This window comes from Talpa europaea, assembly GCF_964194135.1.
Source record: "Talpa europaea genome assembly, chromosome: 10".
In the NCBI taxonomy this organism is placed as follows: Eukaryota; Metazoa; Chordata; class Mammalia; order Eulipotyphla; family Talpidae; genus Talpa; species Talpa europaea.
In genome coordinates this window covers 92,061,153-92,085,187 of record NC_140077.1, presented here as the reverse complement: position 1 = coordinate 92,085,187, position 24,035 = coordinate 92,061,153, and the positions used below count along the sequence as shown (strand labels likewise).

The window sequence follows — 24,035 nt, the reverse complement described above, 5'->3', positions numbered from 1 at the left end:
AAGGGTATTCTACAAGGGAATTCCAATAGAATTGTTTTGGGAGATTAAGGGTTTAGGTTCAGACCCCAAAAGCCATATTTTAACAGATCAGAGGTTTAATTGTTGCAATACTGGAGTCTTCAATAAAATATATTTAAATGAAAATGTCTCCTTAAGAAAGCTCTTGTCAAAGGATTTTTCACTATTTCTACTTTATTTTTCAGTATTTTATGTTAAGGGTGGAAGTTAGATCATGATTAATAAGGATATGGTGAGAAGTAATAGGGATATGTTGAGGATTACATATTAGCTAAAAAGATCTACACTTGAGAGCACTGCTGCTAATGTATATGAGAAAGGCTGTAGAGAATATGGAAGACCTTTGTGTAAAGTTGACTAAATGTCAAATAAAAAATAAAGTACCCATTCTTATGCAGATAGATATGAAAATTTCGATAGTATTATTATTTAATACTTAATTTACTTGTTGCTACTATTTTAGTCCTAGAGAAAAAAGAACATCAGCACAGTGGGAAAAGATGGTAAGCTATTCATTGAAAAAAAATTCCCCAAAGTTTCATTAAAATGTGTTTGCCCAGGGCCTCCCTGGTGGCACAGGTAGTTGAGCGACGTGCTGTGAAGCTGTTCACAGCCTCTGCAGTGCGGGTTTGATTCTGGCCGGCCAGCTGGCGAGAATCCCACATGGCACAGCAGACCTCTCCTGTCTCGCCCACTGCTCCCCTCAGCAGTGTATTTCATTGGTCTGCCTGTTCAGTTCCCCACTCTGTCTCTGGGGAATCATCTCACCCTCCCATGCATCTGGCCTGTACCCCAGCTTTTAAATAAATACAATAAATCTTTTTAAAAAATGTGTTTGGGGCCTCCCCTGGTGGCGCAGCGGTTGAACGCTGGGTTGCGAGGCTGCCCGCAGCCTCTGCAGCGCCAGTTCGATCCCTGGCCACCGGCGAGGGTCCCACAAAAAAAAAAAAAGTGTTTGACCAGTATTATTTAGATATTAAAGAACTAGACATAAGACCTGAAACCATAAAATACATAGAAGGAAATATAGGCGAAACACTACATGATATGCACATCAAAGACATCTTTATAGACACATCACCCAAAGCAGTGATAGTGAAGGCAAAGACAAACAGCTGGGACTACATCAAATTAAAGAGCTTCTGCACAGCAAAAGAAACAATAACAAAAACAAAGAGAAACCCCACCGACTGGGAGAACATTTTTGCACACAACACTAATGATAAAGGACTGATCACAAAAGTCTACAAAGAGCTGATGAGACTCAACAAAAACAAAGAAAATAATCCAGTCAAAAAATGGGCAGAAGAGCTAAAAAGAAACTTCTCTGAAGAGGAAATGCAAATGGCCAACAGGCATATGAAAAAATGTTCAACATCACTTGTCATCAGGGAAATGCAAATCAAAACTACCATGAGATACCATCTTACACCAGTGAGAATGGCACATATTAAAAAAACTAGCAACAACAAATGTTGGCGAGGTTGTGGAGGAAAAGGAACTCTCCTGCACTGTTGGTGGGAGTGCAAACTGGTCCAACCACTATGGAGAGCTGTGTGGAGATTTCTGGACCTACTAAACACAGAGCTTCCATATGATCCAGCAATTCCACTCCTAGGTATTTACCCAAAGGACACAGAAACAGCAATTCTAAAGAGCACCTCACCCCTATGTTTATAGCAGCACTATTTACAATAGCTAAGCTTTGGAAACAACCCAAATGCCCAAAAATAGATGACTGGATCAAGAAGATGTGGTACATATACACCATGGAATATTACTCAGCATTCAAAAAAGATAAACACATGCAATTTGCAGTAACATGGATGGCACTGGAAGGGATCATGCTCTGTGAAATAAGCCAGAAAGAAAAAGAAAAATCCCGGATGGTTTCACTCATAGCAGGAATCTAGAAAACTTAAATAAAAGACCAGGAAAAAGAATAACTATAAGAAAGTGAAAATCAAAATCAACAAACAACTATGAACCAGAGACACTCTATGGGGGGTGGGGGTCAGGGAAAGGAGAGATTGGGGTCAAAATAAGGGAGTTGCAATTGTATAGGGAATATAAAAATAAAATTAAAATAAAAAAAAGTTAAACTCTATAAGACAGATCCCCTATAAACGGGCTAAGTTGGAAGCACAGAGACATGATGTGGTCTTTGAAAATAATGCTTTATGCTGTCTGTTCCTTTCTTCTTGTTTTGAGGGACTTTCACATTTAGTGAGATCTTGGCACATTTCAGTAATCCTGCGGATAAACTTGGTTTCACCTCCATGAGGGTTTCCTATTGCCTTTCCAGACCACTTTGAACATTTTGACCCCTGGTGCCACTCACTCTCTCTGGCAGTATGGTTTACAGCTGATTGGTGGTGGCATGTGGGATCTGAACCCCAGTGTGGGGGCTGTTTTAGGCCATCACCTACTACTTCTCCCATTGTTTTCCTATACTTACTTCTTACCTCTGTGATATTATGGAGAGAAAGTTCCCTGACACAAGGACCATCCTGGTTCTGTCTCTCCCATAGAGCAGCAGGTTCTTTCTGGAGACACCAGATGAACTGATTTATGTTATGGATCAAAGAAGGTCAACCCAGAAAAGTCACCACTAAGCTGTAGTGCATGTAACATCTAGATCCACATCTACTTCACACTTGTGTCTACATTTCCATCTACATACCTACATGTTTATCTACCTCTACAACTATGTATCTAAAAGATATATGTAGAAATTTAACTTTCTTCTTTTCCAAAGAGCCAATATGGTCACATTTATATTTATGTCTGTATCATTTATACCTATACATAGATATATGTCAAATTTTGTCTGAGATTCATCTCCATGAAATATAGAGGATTGCATTTAACATTCCCATTTACGGATTTGGAAATATGGCAAAGACAGATTCAGTTACTTGAAGTTAAATAGCTAACTATGGTCTGCAAAACAGTCCCCAATATCTTTTGTACTCAATTCAGTATCTTACCCACCGAGTATATTGCATCTTTCCACACATGAAAGATTTTTATATATTTAAGCCCTAAGTGTTACCAAAGGGCAATTCAAAGTACAAAATGAATTTCAGCATATTAACCAGATAATCTAAATATCTGCTATCTTTTCTAAGTTCTTACCGTAAGTGTGAAGGCACGCATAGGAGAGACATTGACTGTCGGGTCATCTAGTCTCTCCTGGTAGATTACATGGTACTGGGAGATGATGCCATTGGGAGATGTGGGCTCTGTCCAGTTGAGCAGGACTGAGTGAGCACTGGTAGCCTGAGCCCAGGGTGCTGGCAGGTCCTGAGGTGGGGCTTCCAGAGTCCATGCTGATGACCACGTACTCTCCACTGAGCCCATGGAGTTGTGGGCTCTGACCCGATATTCATAGAGCATGAAAGGTCTCAGAGTATCTGTGGCATCGGTAAATTCAAGGACTCCTTCTGACCAGACAAACAAAAGGGACACCTCTTCCACACCAGCAGGACGTCTGAAAGGAAATCAGGAGGACAATCAGTGACAGATGCATACTTCAAAACCAGGATTTCAAATATTGTGTGAATTTTATTTTAGAAAACTCTGTGACCAAATCAACTTTTCAACTGTCCTTTCCTGGCATCCAGATGAAGACCAGATGGATGAGGACGCCAGGGACCTGATTCACCATCATTTTGACTGATCATGACGAGTGCATATACTTCATAGAAAACATGAAAGAATTAACACAGTTAAAAGGGCCATTTTACCCAAAGCAATATATAGGTTCAATGCAAAGCTTATCAAAATTTCAATGGGAAAAATAAGTCAATGGAATTCTTCAAAGAAATAGAGAAAGCATTACTGTAATTCATATGGAAACACAAAATATCCTGAATAACCCAATCAATGTCAACAACAAAAAAGAGGAATAGAGGTATCACACTTCCTGACTTTAAATTGCAAGGCTACAGTCATCAAAACAGTAAGGGATTGGAATGAAAATAGGCATGCAGACCAATGGAATAGAATTGAGAACCCAGAAATAAACCTACATTTATATGGATAAATAATCTGCAACAAGGGAGCCAAGAATATACAATGGAGAAAGAAAGTTCTCTTCAATAAATAGTGTTGGGAAAACTCAACAGCCATATACAGAAAACTGAACTAGACCACTGTCTCACACCATACACAAAAATTAACTCAAAATGGATTAAAGATTTAAATACAAGCTTGGAAACCACAAAAAAACAGAAGAAAACATAGGCAGAAAACTTTATGACACTGGCTTTAGTGATGTCTTTGGAGTCTTGTCTCTGATGGCAAGGAAAATAAAACCAAAAATAAACAAATGGGAGTACATCAAATTGAAAAGCTTCTGCACAGTGAAAAAAAAGAATTTGTATGAAAAGACATCCTAATAAATAGTAGAAGATATTTGTACATCATATATCTGACAAGGAGCTAATATCCAAGATCTACAAAAAACTCATATAACTCAATAAAATGAAGAACCCAATAAAGAGATGGTGGGAACAGCTAAATTGGCACTTCTCCAAAGCAAACACAGATGGCCTACAAGCACGTGGAAAAATTTTCAATATCACTTAATGTCAGGAAAACACAAAACGAAACTACAATGCAATGGCATCTTGCACTTGTGAGAATGGCCCATATTTAAAAAAAAAAAAAAAAGACACAGAAACAACAAATGTTAGCAAGGGTGTGAAGAAAAAGTAACCCTCAAACACTGTTGGTAGGTAGTAAACTGGTCCAGCTTCTATGGAAAACAGGATGGAGGTTTCTCAAAACATTAAAAATAGATCTACCATATGACAGCTATTCTACTCCTGACCCTCCTTTAGCTCACTCTCCAGTTGAGAGGAGACTGACAAATAAATCAGTATTTTCCAGGCTGTTAGGAGTATTTAATTAACAGATGCCTTAGCTCCCAAAATATTCCTTATGCTGCCATATCAGGTTAACCATCAAAATGGAAAGAGTTATTAAGACAAAGTAAATGACAGTGCCTTTCACAAAAAGGAAGGATATTTAAAATCTCTGGCTTTGGGAATTTGAGGATTCCCAAGTTGATAAATCACTATGACCTAAGAGGGAGCAATGACAAGCTTCCCGCTGGATGTTGTAGAGGCTTCGTGGAAAGCTGTCGGTGACCCACGACGACCATCGCCAGCCCACCTCATTACTCCTCACCACCACGTGTGGGCCAGATTCTGCACTCAGGGAAGGTTTGCAGGGTTTGGCCTTTGTACTTGCTACAGAGACCAGGTACCAGGTGTGCCATTGGGAGGGATCCATTTTAATGAGGACCACGGGGCTTGCAGCCAAGGATGCCTCTCAGTGAGTTTTTTTAAAAAGGTGTTTGCTAGGAACACACTAGAGCAAACAAACATATGCACTTTTACAGGGAAATAAAATCTCTTTTGTCTGATTTCAACCTTTCTATGGCAATTCAATTAATTTTTATGAAATTCTCAAGAGTTTCCTCATTGAGGTATAGCCAGAGTTGTCATAAAACTGACGTTCTTTAAAAGTTGCCTGAAAATGTCAATTTTAAAAAAGTACATTGTGGAAGTATTATGATTAAGTATTAAGAGATTGAGTATTATGTTAGCCTCAAGTTTATCTGCCAAAATTATGAAGGGATGCTGCTCGGCTAAGTATTTCTTGTCATTCTGGTGAGGTAAACATTCCATCCTTAGAGTTAAAAAATTGTATCTTTATGTCTGAGTAAACTCTGAACAGAAGATGGTGAGTAGATCCCAATTATTCCTAATTTATTTAAGATTTAGACTCGAACTCTTCATTTAACTGGAAGTGTTTCCTCCTGAATGGTCTGTGTTTAGGGAAATCACATTTTCAGTTCTTTGTGAATAGGCAAATGGTTATTCTATGCTTAAGCTCATTTGGGAAAGACTTCAATAATGTCCATTTCCAACCAGGGTTAATTTAATGTTGCTTAACATAAAGAAGAAAACAAAAAGGAAGTATTAAAAATCTAAGAACTATATATTTTAAAAGGCATTCACACTTAGTTTGTCTTAATGGAGTATAACCTTTTAAAGAATTCCCTTCACCTTCCCTCCCCCCAGCCAGCAATTCTCAGTGCTTATCTTCAAAAGCAATTAAAATAAAATCCTATCACCCAATGCATTCCTCATAACAATTTAGGATTATGAATCTGCCACTATTACCTCATGAACAATATTAAGAATACTCCAAATTTAAAGAAATAGTCAGAAACTCTTGCAACTGCAGGAGATAGGTTGTAGCTTTGGGTCACCTAGTTAAATAATCTTGAGATAGTTTCCCTTTCATTTTGGAAACTGGAGTTAATAATCTTATAATGGCTAACATCTTCTAGAATTTTCCTAAGAATTAAGTCAAATAATGCATATGAAATTCACTGGGTAAAATGTAATAGATGATACAAGTGGGGTTAGCCTTGAGGTGGGTTCCAAAACTCAAGTACCAGCTGCAATGTGAAGGCTGCATTGGATGGGGAGAGACAGCAGGGAGTCAAAATGAGAGGTCATCTCAACAATCCATCTGAAAACAAATGTTCTTCCTGACCATACAGGAAATGGAAACAGGCAATTTACAAGATGCTATGTGAAGGCTGAACCCAGGTCTACCTTTGGGAGAAGAGATGCCAAAGATGTAAAATTTTTAAAGTAATCCTTTTAAAATTTTTATGATTTGCTACATAACTCATCTGTGCTTGCCATTCTAGAGTCTCCTTCCATCCAGCATTTCTGTCTCCATTTTATATTCCAGTCATAACCAAAGACTTGCCTAAATTTCCTGTGTATTCCATGATATCTCATACTTCTATGGTTTTGACATCCGTTTTTTTTTTTTTGAATATTTCTTTTTTTTTTTTTTATAAATTTTATTGTTATATTCCCCATACAATTGCAGCCCCCCCATTCTGACCCCAATCCCTCCCCTCCCGCCCCCGCCCCCCTAAAAGTGTCTCTGGTTCATAGTTTTTTGTTGATTTTGATTTTCACTTTCTTATATTCATTTTCCTGGTCCCTTATTTAAGTTTTCTAGATTCCTGCTATGCGTTTTTGTTTTTAATCCCATTTAATTATATTTTAAATTAAACACTATAATGCCTCACCTTTTTCCCCTTTTCTTTTCTCCTTTCTTTGGGCTAACTCAATTCACCTTTTAAAAATCTAATCCCGGGCCTCCCTGGTGGTGCAAGGGGTTAAGCACCGTACTATGAAGTTGTCCACAGCCTCTGCAGCATGAGTTCGATCCCCGGCCAGCCAGGGATGGACCCACATGGCGAGGCTGACCTCTCCTGTCTTGCCCACTGCTCCCTTCAGCAGAGTATTTCAATCGATCTGCCTGTTCTGTTCCCTACTCTGTCTCTGGTGAATCCTTTCACCCCCTACATCTCTGGCCTGTACCCCAGCTCTTGTATGCATAAATAAATAAATCTTTAAAAAAAATCTAACCCCAAATCACTTTCTCCAGAAAGATTTTCCCCTGATTCTCTCTCAAATAGAGTTATATCCATTTATGTGCTATGATTCTTCTTTTGAATCACTTGTCACACTATATTGTAACATAGTTTCATTTTTTTATTTCTCATACTGATCTGTAAGTTCCCTGAAGGCAAAGACTATATTTTTAAAAAAGTATTTATTGAAGTACCATTTGTTTATAACATTACAAGGGTTTCATCTGTACCAATTGTAACTTAACATCTGTATACTCCATTATGATGCCATCAAAAGTCTAGTTTCCATCCCTTACCACACAACTGACCCCTCGATCCAGTTTACCCATTCTCCCCATTTCCTCTCTGGTAACCATCATTTTGTTCTTATAATCTAAGCATTTGGTGCTTTTATTTATTTTTTTATCTTCCACATGAGTGAAATTGTATGTTGTCTTTCTCCATCTGATTTACTTCCCTTAGCAGAACACCCAGTAGTTCCATTCATGTTATGGAAAAATGGCAAAATTTCATCAAGACTTTCTTATTATCAGTGTATTATTTATATACTCTATATTTTTAGTATCCATTGAAGCATGGCATCCTGCATTATAAAATTATTAATTTTTGAAGCAATGACTAGATAACTAATTGATGGAAGAGTCCAAGATTACCTGGAATTTGGTTATCTACAAAAAATGCACCTTTTATTACGTTCTCACTGTCAGCTCTAAATGAACTTTCTATATTTGGCTGTAAGATAGTGGAGGGATGCTTGCAACTCACATTTCTGCTTTACTGGTGACTGTGTTGGGCTACACCAATAGGGGGGCACCAGAAGGGGTCCGAAAACTGAAATGAAAAAGAAACTGGCTCCTTCCTATTTGGTTGCCGATTATGAGAATATCTTTCCCTGTACAGAATCTTCACTTTGGAAATGCCAGGGCAGATATTTGAAGGAGGCCATTTTTCCAGCACTTGGGAAACCAGATTCATCTCATGTCTCTTCGCCAGTCACCTGTGCTACCTGGCAGCTGCCCCCACATCAGATGTCTGGGTCCAGTATCATGGAGATTCCTATGAAGGGTCCTAGGCTTTAATAATTCTATTTCGCTTTGTTCACGTAATCCTAAAATAGTTGCCTCCTTTATATTATCTTCTCATTTGCTTTTTATTCTTTCAGCTACTTAGTTAACAAATACATAACTAGATAATTATTTAAATTAAATTATTTGTCTTAAAATACCTGGTATCATTTACTTTCCTGATCAGACCTTGATTGTTACAGAAATGGATGATGATGTTCCCAGAAAGAGGAAAATAGGAAAGTCATAAAGAGGGAGGTGATAGATGAATTTATTATGTCTTCATCACAATCATACACTGATTGTCAAAAGTAATTAGAAAATACAGATGTACAAAACCACAAGTACTTATAAGAATTACCCATAACCTATCTCTGGGAGCTAAGCACTAAAATGTCACATTCCAGTCATTTTTCATACACATATAAATGTAATATATATATTTAAATACAATATATATATATTTAAATAAAAACGGATTACAAACATACTGCCATGTAATCTGCTTCTCTTTTTATCACAGACCTCTTTCCTTTTCCTTAAGTATTCTTCTATAACTTCCAGGTGTGTCTTCCTAATGCATGGTATGGGTGAGATACCTAGGAAAACTTTCTATTTTTTTATCAAGCTTTATGTTTAACAGTAATTTTGCATACATTATTTCTTCTTAATCTTATAAAATTCTGGGAGGTCAATTACCTTCTATGTTTAAATTAACCTAACTTTTACATAGAAATGGGAGCTCAGGTAACATAGAAGTTACCCAAGGTCAATAACTAGTAAGTGGTGAGACCCTGGACATGGAAGCCATGTCTTCTGTCTACAGATGCCTTGTTCTGTGCTCACATAGGGCATCTCTATTTTTTTTTTTTAAATATTTCATTGAGGTAACATTGGTTTACAATATCGTTTGTGATTCAGAGATATAGGATCACACCCCTTCAAATATATTTTAACATACCACCCCCATGACCAAGGCACCATAGCCCTTCACCATAGTCCACTGGGTCTCCCCACCCCCACACTTTGCTCTTCATCCTCCAGCTCCCACTCTGGTAGTCTTAATTCCACAGTCAGATTTCTAGGGTTTGTTAATGGGTTGGTTTTGACTCACCCTTTGTTTTGTTTCTCTGAATTCCACATGTAAGTGAAGTCATGTGACATTTGTCTTTCTCCTTCTGACTGTTTAACTTTGCATTATTTCCTTCAGTTCCATCTATGTTGTTGCAAATGGCAAGATTCAGTATTATACTATTTGGTATATAAACCACATCTTAATCCACCCATCAATCTACTTGGGTTGTTTCCATAAATTGGGTATTGTAAATATTGCTACAATGAACATAGGAGTCATTTATCCCTTTGAATTAGTTTTTGCATTCTTCAGGTAAATACCTAGGAGTGGAACTGCTGAATCATATGTTAGATATATTTTTAATATTTTGAGAACCCTCTACATTATTTTCTATAAGAGCTTCTTTATTTTACCCTGAACTTGCAATGGCTCACTTTATCTCCAAATCAAAACCCCAGCTTCCTTACCTGTTATTTAAATCCATCATCAAGCTCAACTCCCCCTAAAAATAACAAAGCTCCAGTCAAATCTGACCATTACTTGAACCTATGGTTCCAATATTGGAAATTTTGCTTATTCTACTAATTTTATTCACTGGAGAGGTCCTTACTATCAGGATCTGCTTATTAAAATTCTATCTGCCACAAATTAGACAGAATAAAAGTTTTGAAATGAACCATACAACACATGGGAGTTTTGTGTAGGTGGCATTTCAAATCAAGGGCTTATAAAATAACATTGACACACTAGTTTTTTTAAGTGAACATCTGGATTGCCTGTCTCATTCCTTAAAGCAAAAACAAATTGATATTTATATTTAAAGAACAGAGCCATAAAAGTGCTATAAGAAATAACTGATACATTATTTTTAGTGTCATCACTAAAGAGAGAATTTTCTTAAAATACAAAGTACACAAACAAATTAACAGGAAACAACACAAAAGAAAATAGCCTAAGGAATTACATTATACTGTATTATAAACACAAAGAACAAATAAATATTTGAGATAAGTGAAGAACTCACTTATAATAATCAAAATTTTAACTAAAATAATTATATGCCTTTTAAAATTTGGACAGGCAAGGATTTCAAACATTGATAAGACCCAGTATTAATAGGTGTTTTCAGAATCAGAATTCTTATATGTCATTTTTGGAAGACAACTTAGAATATGTAAAAATTCACAAAAGTTTGATTCTCTATTTCTGGTACTAGGAATAATCCATATGCTAATTGTAAGAATTTTTTTGACAGATTGCTGTTATCTTGAAACTTGGCAATCCCCTATTTAACCACAAGTAGGGGAGAGCTTAAATAATGGGGGGCACACATCTATAAAATACAACAGCATGAGTCATTAAAATAAATGAAATATGTATCTCTAAATGCACAAAGAAAATGAAGAGCAGTATGAACAACAGGACTCATTCTATATAAAGAAAGCATCACATATATATAATAGCATATATTATGTATATAAATTAACAGTAGCTAATTTTATTGATAGAAATTCTATATGCTCCCTGGGTAAATCACAAAGAAGAGATAAATGACTTTTTAAAAATTATGTTCTGTTAAAACCTCTTTCTAACAAATGTATTTCTAACATAGTTGTTAAATCCTTATTTTTTTAGCCCTAATGCCATCAACTTTGTGAATTGTCCCAAGATTACAAGAGATAGAATCAGTCTCTTTTATGGTAAATATTTATATTTCTCATATTGTATAGCTCTTTTAGTTGGTTTGCTTAATTTGACTTATATCTCCTACTATAATAAATGTTATTGATAGTAGAGCTGATATTTCATGGTAGGTAAGAACATATGTCTGTCTGTCTGTATATCTCTGTCTCTCTCTTTGTCTCTCTCTCTCCAAGTTCATATCTATCTTTCCATACAACACAAATTGCATAACTATCCCTTTGAGTTAATGCCCCCTTTTCTTAGTTTATTCAATCAGTTTGATTATTCATTTTAGAAAATTATGATTTGCAGTTCCGTGCCTGGGATACTCTTCCATATCATCCATCCTTTGAAGCTATCTCAGATTTTTATCCTTCAAAACTTTCTTGACACTTAGAAAGCTTATAATTTCTTTCTTTTTTTTTTTTTTAAGATTTTTATTTACTTATATAAGAACCAGGGTATAGGCCAGATGTTTGGGAGGGTGAGAGGATTCACCTGAGACAGAGCTGGGAACAGAACAGGCAGATTGATGAAATACACTGCCGAGGGGAGCAGCAGGAGAGATAAGAGAGGTCTGCCGCACCATGTGGGCATCTCATGGGCTGGCCAGGATCGAACCTGCACTGCAGAGGCCATGGATAGCCTCACAATGTGGCGCTCAACCACCTGTGCCACCAGGGGAGGCCCAGAAAGCTTATAATTTCTTCGTATTTTTACATCCTTTAGAGGATATTGGTGTATATTTTGGTCTTTTATTACATATTCCCAAATCTTCTGAAATATATATTTAGATTAAAACCCCATACAAGGGCCCCCTGGCGGCCTAGGGGTTAAATTTCAGCACTGTATCCGTCCTGTGAGCTAACAAACATGGCACAGCAGTCCTCTCCTGTCTGCCCACTGCTCCCCTCAGCTGTGTATTTCAGTAGATCTGCCTGTTCTGCTCCCACTCTATGTCTGGTGAATCCTCTCCCCTCACCCTAACCCCTGCACCTCTGGCCTACAACATACACCTCAGCTCTTCTACACAAAAATAAATTTAAAAAATTAAATTAAACTAAAAAAAATCCCATACAATATTGTGTTGATTAAAACAGAAACTCCTAGTGAGAAGCCATTCTATTATATTCTAAGAAGAATGTCTGGTGGATTTTGCAGATGGAAGTTGGATTTTGTAGATAGGTTTTGCAATTTGCAAGGATTAGAGATATACAAGGGGAACACTGAAGAATTTGTATTATACAAACCAAACTTACTATAAGGAGAAAACAAATGTCCAATATTGTTTTATTGATATCCTATCAATAAACAGACTGCAAAGCACTAATATAAATCTTGTTCCAAAGTAGGAAAGTTTTCCTTTGTAATTCAGAGCTAGTCAATAAAAGAGAGTTGGTCAAATAAAATAATGAATTAATAGGTAAACTAAACAGAAGCAATCACATTAACAGTCTTGTCCTTAATAGTTTATTTTTGGATTTTGTCTTACTTTTGAAAGCCAGAATCATCTTATCTTTTTACTAGGGCAGACACTTTTTATTAGGAAGAAGTCTAAAAGCAAAATTCAGAAAATAGAAGGTAAGCACCAATGGGAAATGACTAGAAGGTTTAGAAAGACCAGAGTGAAAAACCTTTTCAAAATGGGATTGGCAAGTTGGCTTCCTGCAATTTAATGAAAATATCTGTATAGGCCAAAACCTGTGTTTGGTTCAAGCTAAGCGAATTTCCTCTGGTGGTGCAAGAAGAAAGGGAAGGCAAATGATGAAGCAGAAATTACATGCCATCACCTCCCCAGAAATACTGCAGGCTTGTGGCTATAACTATATAAGGGGCTCTCTGCAGTCTCAGAATGAAAAAGAACTATGTGTCTACATTCTATTTCTGTCCTTACAAATTTCTGATTTTTTTTTTTGCAGCTATCTAAGAAAAATTTGATATTGTTGTTGTCTAAGCACATTTAAACTTCAGCTGAAATAACTGCCAAGTGATTCATGCCTATGTAGGTGAATATAATGATGGTATCTGGAGCCCCAGTGGGCCATTTTCATTTCACTTTAAATAAAAAACAAAATGTATCTATGTCAGTCAGTGCCCTTCTGCTGTACTCAGAGGTATCAAACAGGCTACAATTATGATTGTGAAGTGATTGTGTCACATTGGAGGAAGGTTTATTGCTTTTGAGTCTGCTAGGCAGTAACACATTCTGTTTCATATTACTCTTTATATCATTGTTTGGCTGTGACTAGAATAATCAAATGCCATCAAATGCTGTCAAATTCAATTTACAGTATTTTTCATTGAAACGGGCTTTCTGCATTAGATTTCCTGTTTTCCCTCTCCAGAACTGCCAAGGAGTAGTCACTGTAATCATGAGTTTTATTTACAAAACTAACAGAGTGAAGCCACGTCCTGGTCTATAACAGATACTTTATTTCCCTTTATTCAGAATAGGAATTTGATGTGCTTTTCTCATACAATTAGCATTAAGTAGATGAAAGAAAACTATTCCAAGAGGATGGGCATTTGAGAGCTTGCGCTAATGTGCTTATCCCAAAATGTAAATTCACATTAGCTATTTTTGTGTGTTCATGTGTATTTGAATCAGAAATATTATTCTTCAAATTAATGTTTGCTGGGAAGAAATTGGTCTTGCTCATTTCGGCCTTGTCGTTTACATAACCAGAAATGCAATAACACTGTCTCCTTTCATAATTTTCCTATAGGCCTTGAGTTCATCTCTGAAGATTGATCTGAATCACAGAGTTTCAGTACCTGAACTTGCAAGAGGAGCTGAAGAGAGTTTCAGGATGCACCCTGTGGCAGACATGGGGCCAAACAAGTGAAGGGCCAGCCTGCTGGAAAAGCGAACAAATGACTTGGGTAGGGATGAAGAGCTGGGAAAAAAAGGTTGTGCTTTGTCTTCCTACATTAGCCCTTTGTTTTTGGAAGAAGGAGTTTTCATCCTGCAAACCCTATGTCTGCAAGTGTCTATCTCAGAGCATGCTGTGGGCTGTCTCAATTTATGGGTTCAAATCTTAACCCCCAAGGTGATATATCAGGAGGTGGGGCCTTTGGGAGGTGATTTTCTCAGAAGGGTGGAGCTCCATAAATGGTCTGAGTGCCTTATAAAAGAGATCCCATGGAGCTTTTCTAGCACCTTCTACACTGTGAGGACACCATGCAAATGTGGTGCCGGTGGACCAGGAGCGGCCCTTGCCAGACATGCAACCTGCCAGCCCCTTTTTCATGGATTCCTCAGAACCATGAGAAAAGCATGCTGTTCATTATGCATCAGTTTTTGATGTTGTTATAGCTGTCCAAGCAGACTGGAGAGATGGGCAAGCTCACAGCTGATAGGTTCTTTGCCCTCTTGACTCTGTCTTAACTTTACTTTCTGCTTCCCTGCTTCCTTAGTCTGTCTGTCTCTTATACTTTCTCTTTCTATTCCTTTCTTTCTTTCCCTCCTTCCCTCTCTTACTCTCCCTCCTTCCACCTCCTCATTATTCATTATTTATTTAATGAAAACTTTCATTAAAGCTATATACACAATGATACAGTGAAGAGTGGATCTGGGAGCATAATACCCTTCAAGCCCAAATTCCCCTGCTGCCTCTCTCTTTTTCTCCCTCCATGTTCTCTGACTTTCTCTTCATTTCAGGCAGATACACTGTGTACATTATGGTGAAAAACAGCTGCATCCTCACCATCCACCAGGCAGAGGGAGACTCATCCAGAGGAAGGGGCTGCAGAGTTCAGCCACTGCTACTTATCAAACCCACTATCTTTTAAGAGTGAGAAAAAGCCTCTCCACCCTTCACATGATATTTGATGAGAGATGCTGGACTTCTCTTTCAGACCTGGTCCTTTCTGGAATGACCGTGTTCTCTTGGTTCCTGAAGCTCTAGAGGTGTTTGCCATTTCATCAAACATCAGATTATGTGGTCTGGAGGTCTTGCCCTTCAAACAGGGCTCAAGCCCAAAGTTCATGTAATACTTGCTTCTTTGCTTGGATAATGTGCATAAGTTTCCAGCACCACTCTACACCCCAAGTAGGTGCTTGCAAAAGATGAATTCCCATCTGCCAGCTTGTGGAAACTAAATGTACTTATTCTGCAATCTGGGAAGAGTAGCATTCTTAAATAATTAACAATAATAGTTATAATTGATGTTACCTGTGAATGAAGTAGTTGGTGATGACTCCATTTGGTTTTTTTGGTGGCGTCCATTTAACTTCTATGCAAGCTGATCCCAGTGCCTTAAGAACGGGGGCGTCTAGATCCTTTGGGACAGCTTCAGATGTTTTGACAAACATCCTATCACTAATTCCACAACCTCCTTGAAAAAGAATTAAGACCTTTAGTAATTTGTCAGGCAGGAAAAAGTTACATATGCAAATGGAAGGCTAAGGCTAGCACAAAAATAATTTGTTTCATACTTTTGTATATACACTTGCACATCTACATTAGGTTAGTTAGTACTACAAATCTATAGGATTTAAATAAATAGCAAGCCATTTTTGGAAAATCCATTAATAAACCACATAGTTGTATAAGTACCGGCAATAAAGTTTATGCTTGTTTGAACTGAGGTTCCTCTAGTTTATTGCCGTCATTTCAGCCAGAAAGTGATAATGTTCTTGAAATTTCTGTGTGTGTGTGTCCTGCACATCTTGTATGCTTTAAAATCTTTTATTTGGGGGGGGGTGATGTTATTTTAAATACTTTAAAATAATGACTGTTCTCTCAGCACACAGGAAACAAATCATCAACTTGGAGGATATTCTATCTTCATCACACACTTTTAGGGACACAGAGATGTAGGAGTTGATTCTGCATTGAAATCAAGAAAATGTGAACTCAAAGTTATTTCCAAGTGGATCAGCTGAAGCCTTGATTAGGGAAAGCAGTGCTCTTCAAACCAACATATTTAGTCTAATTTGTAGAGAGATGTTGGCAAACTGACAATTTTGGAGCTGAAGAGTAGCAAAATTGTAGACCCCCAGTCCTAACCATCTGTCTGGGGATGAGCCCTCAGTAGAAATGGAAGTACCTTGGGCATGTCATACAGGCACTCTGATTACATGCTGAGGGGAAGATTGGTAAATTCCTTTAATCTAAGGTGAAGCAACATGTCTTGTATGCCAGTGTAAGGCATGACTTTCTTCTCTTACAACTGAGTGTCATATGCCATACAGCATTTGGAGAGATGAGGGAGTGAAAGGGGCTCTTCCTAAGATCACACAGGTGGATGAGGATGTCACTGACCACTAGTCTAAGCCACTCAAGGTGGCAGTTGAGGAACATGACCCAGGACTCGGCAGCACAGTAAAATGTGCAAGATTCATTTGAGTAAGTTACCTCAATTTATGAATAACTTCTCCCATCTACCCTCCCCTACCCCATAAAACTCAAATAGAATCAAGGTGAGTACATTTGTTATGATTTCTTTATAATAAGTATTTTTTTTATATTACCTGTGATTCTCTTTATGTGAGCAAGGTGTTTTTCTTTTCAAGAGTCTTATAAAACAAGACTTTGCAAAACCACCATTTTAATGTATTTAAATATTCATGATTTAATGTGCGGAAATGCATAATGCTTCACTCAATGCCAGGCTCTGATTTTTCTTGGTAAACAGTCCAGCACAAATAAGAATGAAATGTTAGTCGTCGTATTTGAATTGAGAATCAATTCCTTTTTAATGAAATTTTTAATAAAATACATTTGATGAAAGACCAGGACAAGTGTTTGAAAGACTTTTACCATTTTGACATGCTTGGATCCTTATCTCATACTGTGTGAATGGAGCCAAATTTTCCAGAAGGAAGGACTGGTGATGACCAGCAGAGGAACTCAGAGGTGCTGGACTTCCAGCATTGAGTAAGACGTTGTACTCAGTGGGCACTTTGGAGGTAAGGATCCCTTAAAGGAGAAAGAGAGAATAAAAGCATTTATGTATGCAATAAAGAATGGTCAACAAATGTTTGTACTTTAAGATTTAACAATGTCTATTTAAAATTTTAGGCTGTTGAGTTAGACAATTTATTGCTTAACACAGCAATTAAAAGATGCGTGAAACTTAAGCAGAAAAATAACAGAATGTATATTCCAAAGGTGAAAAATGTGCATCATCCATTTTCAAAAACAAGTGAAATGGAATAGCTCTATACAAAAATATACTCTATGGGCAAATAAAAATGAAGTCACGTTTTGCTTCTAAAAAATATAAGGCAATTAGAAATGGTGTCATATATTTTCCCTAGGCTTATTTACTCTAAAGTACATAAAAAAAAAACTACCAGTTTTGCTTGTGACAATAATTTTTCTGTAGGCATTGTGTATGCATCCAGTCTGACATGGATCCTTGACATAATAGCCCATAAACTATCCAAATCACAGGCTACCTAGAGAATTCCCAGTGCATTAATTATTGAGTCAGGACAGTCCACTCTGTCAGTAAGACTTATGGACCTAAATACATATGAAATTTGGGTTCAAAAACTGTCATTTTTTTACAGGGCTTCCTAAAGGAAGAAGGTCTTGTCATTTGAGCTTCTTTACAGTCTAGTCATAATTAAATCCTGTAAGTTTTATTTGGTCATGAACAGTATGCACACTTCTTCAAGGTGAAGATAGGAGCCTTCAACAAAGAATATAATGGAGTTTCCCACTGAATTTTCTCAATGATCTGATAGCTTACAACATTTGTGCCTCTAATTACTTACCCTTGTAGCATGTAAATAAGTTTGTCTTTGCTACAGAAACAATGAATCTATACACTAGGAAGACAGAACAGGACTCAATAACCCAGGAGAGTTGAGGTCTAAAAAGGGAAATACGGTTTTTCATTTTGTGCATGTAGCCCCAATGCATAAGCAGGAACATACCAGAATGCTTGGATTCTGTGTAGGATTAATGACAACAAGGAGTCTCCGAAGGACATATTGATCAGAGTAAGAAGACTGCTATGGAAAGGTACTAGCATGTCTGAATTTGGCAACTCAGACTGCAAATTAAAATTTTAAATTGAATTCTAGAGCATCCTTGTTGAACTGTTCCATTTGTCCTAGTAGCTTACATTACTCCTATCATGGATTCCTCACTTCTTATCCCTGGCTTTATATCTCTCATATTTTCCAGATTTATATTTCCAACAGACTTCTTTACAGAGATCTCAATTTCAATAGAACCAAAAGAGAATATTTACATTTTTTTATTCCCAAACATGTTCCTATTCTTGGGCTTCCTTTCTCCATTTCCCTACACCAGAGGACTTCAGAGTAACATGCATAGAATAAACCCTTCTTTCAGGCCTCCCCGGTGGCACAGCGGTTGCAAAGCTGCCTGCAGCCTAGCCAGTTCGATCCCAGCCCGCTGGGCGAGGGTCCCACATGGCGCGCAAACCTCTCCTGCCGCATGCTGCTCCCCTTAGCAGCGTACTTCATCGGTCTGCCTGTTCTGTTCCCTGCTCTGGCTCTGGTGAATTCTCTCACCCTCCCACACTTCTGACTGTACCCAGTGCTTGTATAAATAAATAAATAAATCTTTAAAAAAAAAGAAAAAAGAATAGACCCTTCTTTCTTCACTCCCTCCTCAAGTGGTCACTAAATTATTTCCTCCAGGTTATCAATTATTTCCTCCAGGTAGTTGGGCTTTATATAGAATCAGCCACAGGACACTTTGAAAGCATTAACATGATTTAATCTATATTTTAGGAAGGGGATATGCTGGTGGGCAAAGATGGATGGAAAGCTTGAAAGACAAGAGGCAGGGATATCAGTTGGAAAGTCATGGTAAGGTCACAGCAATTACACAAACAAGATCAGTCATTTTACTGGTTTCGGCTTTATGCCAAGCAGCTTTAATAATCTCAGTTAATACCACTCACGAGTCAACTTCATAAAGTCAGGGACTTGGGTCTTGACCCCAATGTACTTCTGATGTCTAGATTTTAGCACAAAGTAGCACCTCAGTGAATGATGGGTTATTCATGGAAAGTTCATTGGCGAGAGGAAGCTCAATGAATGATGGAGTTGACTGAGTAAATGAATAAAATCTCATGACAGGACTGTAAGGTAAATATTATTACTATTTTCTAAATATTAGAAAATGAAGACCAGAGGAGTTAAGTATCTTGTTAAAGATTTCACATTAGTTAATTAGGGAAGCTGGGCTTAAATTCAGGACAATCTGGTAACAAGTTTATGCCTCTATATTAATGCTTTCCCTTCATGATGAAGACTTAAAGAAAATTAGGACAACGAGGGATGAAATGAAAGATTAATTTTGAGAGAACATGTGTAGATAGAATGAGTACTGGAGACTCATTAAATATAGTAAAAAAGGGATGGAATATTAGAACCCCCACTGATGGAGCAGTGCCAGGAAGCCAGCAGAATCCTACTGTTCCTTGTTTATAAAAATCACAAAACTAGAAAACAATAGGTAAATGATGTGATGAGAACTTTCACTAGCCAGTTGCCTCAGAGTGAACTAACTATCCAATAGCAGAAAAAGTTTATGCTGATATAACTAGTGTGTCAAACAAATACAGGTACTACTCAGGATGCCATCCTAACACAATTCAACTTCAGTGCATTACGATTTCTTTTGAATGAATTCCTGGTGGGTAATGTTCCCTAGACACAGGATGAAAGGTTGGCTAGTTCCTGAGGTTTCTCCTCAGTCTCAGGTAATTGACAATTCTCTTAGAAAATTTAAATAAATTTGTCTTTCTCTTTAATGGTATTGTGAGTACACATGCTGGGTTTATTTAGAAGATATTCTTCAAGACCTAATTCTCCACTGGAAGACAAGAATAGGGGTGTTTATACTGCTCACAACATGACCTCTTTAATGAAAATGAAGTTTGAGTGTTGGTGAAAAGAACTGATTACAGACCATCTGAAGTTCTCTGTTCACTCATTGCTGAGGATAAGCTGAGTTGTCTATTAGAGGTGAAATAAAAATGCATTCTAATCAGACTTTTATTTTTAACTGAAAATATACATTGAAGACTGTTGCTTGAGGTAGTAAAGGAAGATTGAAGAGTGAATTAGGGACCTTCTCAGTTTGCAATTTGATCTTTTGTCGGCAAGATATGCTTATGGAAATGTACGTCTAGATTCTCTTAGAATATCAAGCATCCCACCTCATATTTGGCTTGTTCCCTTGATGTTACTTTGCTCTAGTCTGTGTAGCAGTAGGAAGAAAGGTTTCAGTTGGTACCAACTTATTTATGACAAAAGGAGAGGAAGAACTGGACACTGAAGCTGATTATCGGTCAGTTTCTTCCGATGGACCTAAAATCCTGAACTGTATTGCATATCACTCTTAGCCAATGAGATTAGAGAATGTCCCCTCAAATGGTAAATTATATAATACATTATTTTTTGGATGAAGGCAAACACACTGGAATACAATGCCAAATTGGCATGAGTGTTTTAAGATGAAAAGTAAGTCCTTCAACAAAATGCAAGCCTGAGATGATTCCTCTAGGCTGTGTTCCCAGCCCCCCTGGGATTATGTGCTCGATCTGTCTTCTCTGTTCCTAGGTTAAATCTTGTAGAGAAGGTTCAAACACACACATTTGAAAATATGCCATCATTCTTGCTGAGCTACATAAACCACAGAATGGAGTCGAAGAAATCAAATCCCTTCTCTGCCCAATTTGGCCAATTACCTGACCTCCATGAATGCCATTCTCTTCACCATGATGATACTGAGAGTCACCACATAAACAGCTATAAGGACTAAGTTAGAGAATATATGTGAAACATTTTAGTACATTCCTGTGACATCCAAAGCACTGAATAAATGATAGATGTCTCTACAAAACAAAATGAAATGGAACAAAACTGAAAAAACCCAATTATGATAGTTTTCATGGACCCTCATGAAAAGTGTCCTCAGACACTTACTGAACCCATCTTTCATACAGAGTTGCTCTTCCAGTCCCAAATGTATGTTCTATTCCTTCAAGAAAATATCTGTAATGTTTTGCTGGCTTTACTTTTATGTGTCCTTGGATATGTGATCAAGTGGTATCACTATGAAGGTACTCTGTTACCATTCTCAGCAGTCATTGAGAGAAGTCTTCAATTGCCCTGAGGTTGCACTTAATTGTCTGTCTTCAGTCTCTATCTCCAGGTCTGCATCTAGAAACTTTTCTGCTAAAAAGGACTAGACTCCTAGGGGTTAGAGGGAAAAAAAACCCTGCCCTTCCACTCATATTTTCAGACATAATCTTGATCTAGGCTTAAACATGGGCTAGTCAAAGCATGAACCGAAAAAGTATATTTTTCACATCTGCTTCATCAGAAAAAAATGTCCTTTGCATGTACTTCTGAGGTGCTGACAGAAAATGTCCCTTGAACCCATGAACATGTCAAACACTGACATGCATTTAGGAAAGCATGCCCCCCTCCCCATCCTGATTTCCAGGGCTGTGACAGAAAAGCCCCCCGTGTCCCTCCAAACCTGGTACCATCTGCAGCCAGTCTGCAGAACCCAGCACCCTGGCATTCTGATGACTAAATGAAATGAAATGGGCATATTTGTTAAAGTCAGCTGGGAAGCCACATGACTGGGTTAGTTCCCGAGTTCATAAATTTATGTCAGAGCAAGAGGAGCAGTGGAGGCTCAGGTGAACCAATTTACCCTAAGTGCAAATGGCAGTTTTGTTATTTGGTGTCAAAGTTACCAGTCGCACAGTGACAAGCTGCCATAACACATTTTCTTGTTCACTAAAGAACAAGGATTTCGTTGGTTAATATTCCTTGCAATGCTCCTTTTCATAATTTACAACAACTAGATGCTGATAGGTTATTTAACATTTATGAAGTTAAGATGTAATCAGAAAAACCCTGATTATCTTTACAAATAAAAAAGTTAAATTATTCAACTTTTTTTTTTCTCCATGGCTTCATTTCACAGCAGGTGCATACTTTACAATGGGACAAGTCAATCAAATAAACCTTTTTAAAAATCTTTTTTTAGGAACTGGAGCAGGAACAATTCTAAGAGGAAAACTATCAATTCGGTGTAATAGCCACGATTGCTTCAAAACACTGCTTATCGCTTATCATAATGCTTTAACAAATCAGCCTAAATTCTCCTTTGTATGGGGGGTGGTATCTTGGTTATGTCCTTGATGGGGAAGGGGATAGAATAATGAAATCGGATGCTTTTGAACATACATCCAAACCACTCTATGCATGTTTTACGTAGCTTCCCATGTATAGGAATTTTATATGTTAAACAATAGTTATCATTTCCTGCCCTCTCTTCTGCACAGGAGGGACAATGTCCCACTCTTCTTTATAACTCTCAGGGTATCCAGCATCATGCCTTGTCCTTGAGTGGAACTTGGTAAATATTTTCATGTTAGTTAAAATGAATCAATGAATCAGTTTACTCAAGGGCAAATGAATTTCATTCCATGAAGTTCTAAGCAACAAATAAAATGAGGCTTCTGTGTCATTGAATAGATTGCTCTTGAATTACTTTGCCCTCATTCATGTTAGTTATAGAAGCAAATTTCGTTTAGCTTTTGAACTAGATCTAGGTAGAACTCAGAAAAAAATAATTTGCTTTCTGTACTGTTTAGGTAAAAAAGAGTGAGACAATCTATCACAGTGACTGTGGCCACAGAATTTGGAGAGGGACCCACTGTGATATCTATAATACTTTGCTGTCTGTGTGATGAATAACCTGGAGAAAATAATTTATAATATCTCCATGAGTCTTCTCATTAGTAAACTTGGAAAAACAATAGGACAAACTGCATTGAGTTGTTTCTGTGTTAATCTTTTACAGAAGGCAGCCAGGCACATGAAAAAAAACGCTCATCATCAGGGAAATGCAAACAAAAACCCCAAAGAAATACTATTTCTCACCTGTCATAATGGCCCACTAAAAAAAGACCAGGAACAACAAGTGCTGGTGAGGATGTGGAGAAAAAGGAACTCTACTACTCTGTTAGCGGAATTGTAGACTGGTTCAGCCTCTATGAAAAACAATGTGGAGGATCCTTAACATATCAAAAATAGATCTGTCATGTGATCCAGTAATCACCCTCCTAGTTATCTTCCCAAGGAACACAAAATCTCTAATTCAAAGGGATAGCTGTACTCCTATATTCATTGCTGTACTATTTAACATAGCCAAATTATGGAAAGAAGCTAATTATGCAGAGTACAATGAGGGGATTGGGAATATGTGGTACAGATACACAACAGAATACAACTTAGCTGTAAAAGAAGATGAATTCTTGCCATTTGTGACAACATGGATGGAACTGGAGGGGGTGGTGCTAACTGAAATAAGTCAGATACAGAGAAACCAAATAAAGGGATAGACAAAGCTAAATGAAACAAACCCTAGAGATCTGATGGTAGTATTGAGGTTACCAGAGGGGGAGGTGGGTAGGAACTGGAGGACCGTGGGTGCTACGTGGTGGGTATGGTGTGGTGACATATATCTGAAAAAGTCTGAGCCTGTATCTCTGAATGATATAAAGTGTTACAAGACAATATTACCTAAATACAAAAATAATACAATAAAATGGAGGAATTAAATAATAGAACTCAATAAAGTAAGACAAATTTCTTAAACACCAAAAGCAAAGGCAACAAAAGCAAAATTCAATAAAAGGAACACCATCAAACTAAAAAGCTATATAGCAGAGGAAATAATCAACATAATGAAAATTAATG

General features: G+C 37.4%; 1 protein-coding gene across 1 annotated transcript in view; it reads right to left on the bottom strand.

The window, feature by feature from the left end:
- The window catches only part of USH2A (usherin), a gene marked incomplete at both ends in the record, with an annotated part of 619,110 nt that overhangs the window by 80,151 nt on the left and 514,924 nt on the right, over nucleotides 1-24,035 (bottom strand). Inside the window, 3 exon segments of the mRNA XM_084245562.1 lie at nucleotides 3,157-3,511; nucleotides 15,493-15,655; nucleotides 17,083-17,241. Of these exon segments, the coding sequence (XP_084101688.1) occupies nucleotides 3,157-3,511; nucleotides 15,493-15,655; nucleotides 17,083-17,241 (677 nt within the window).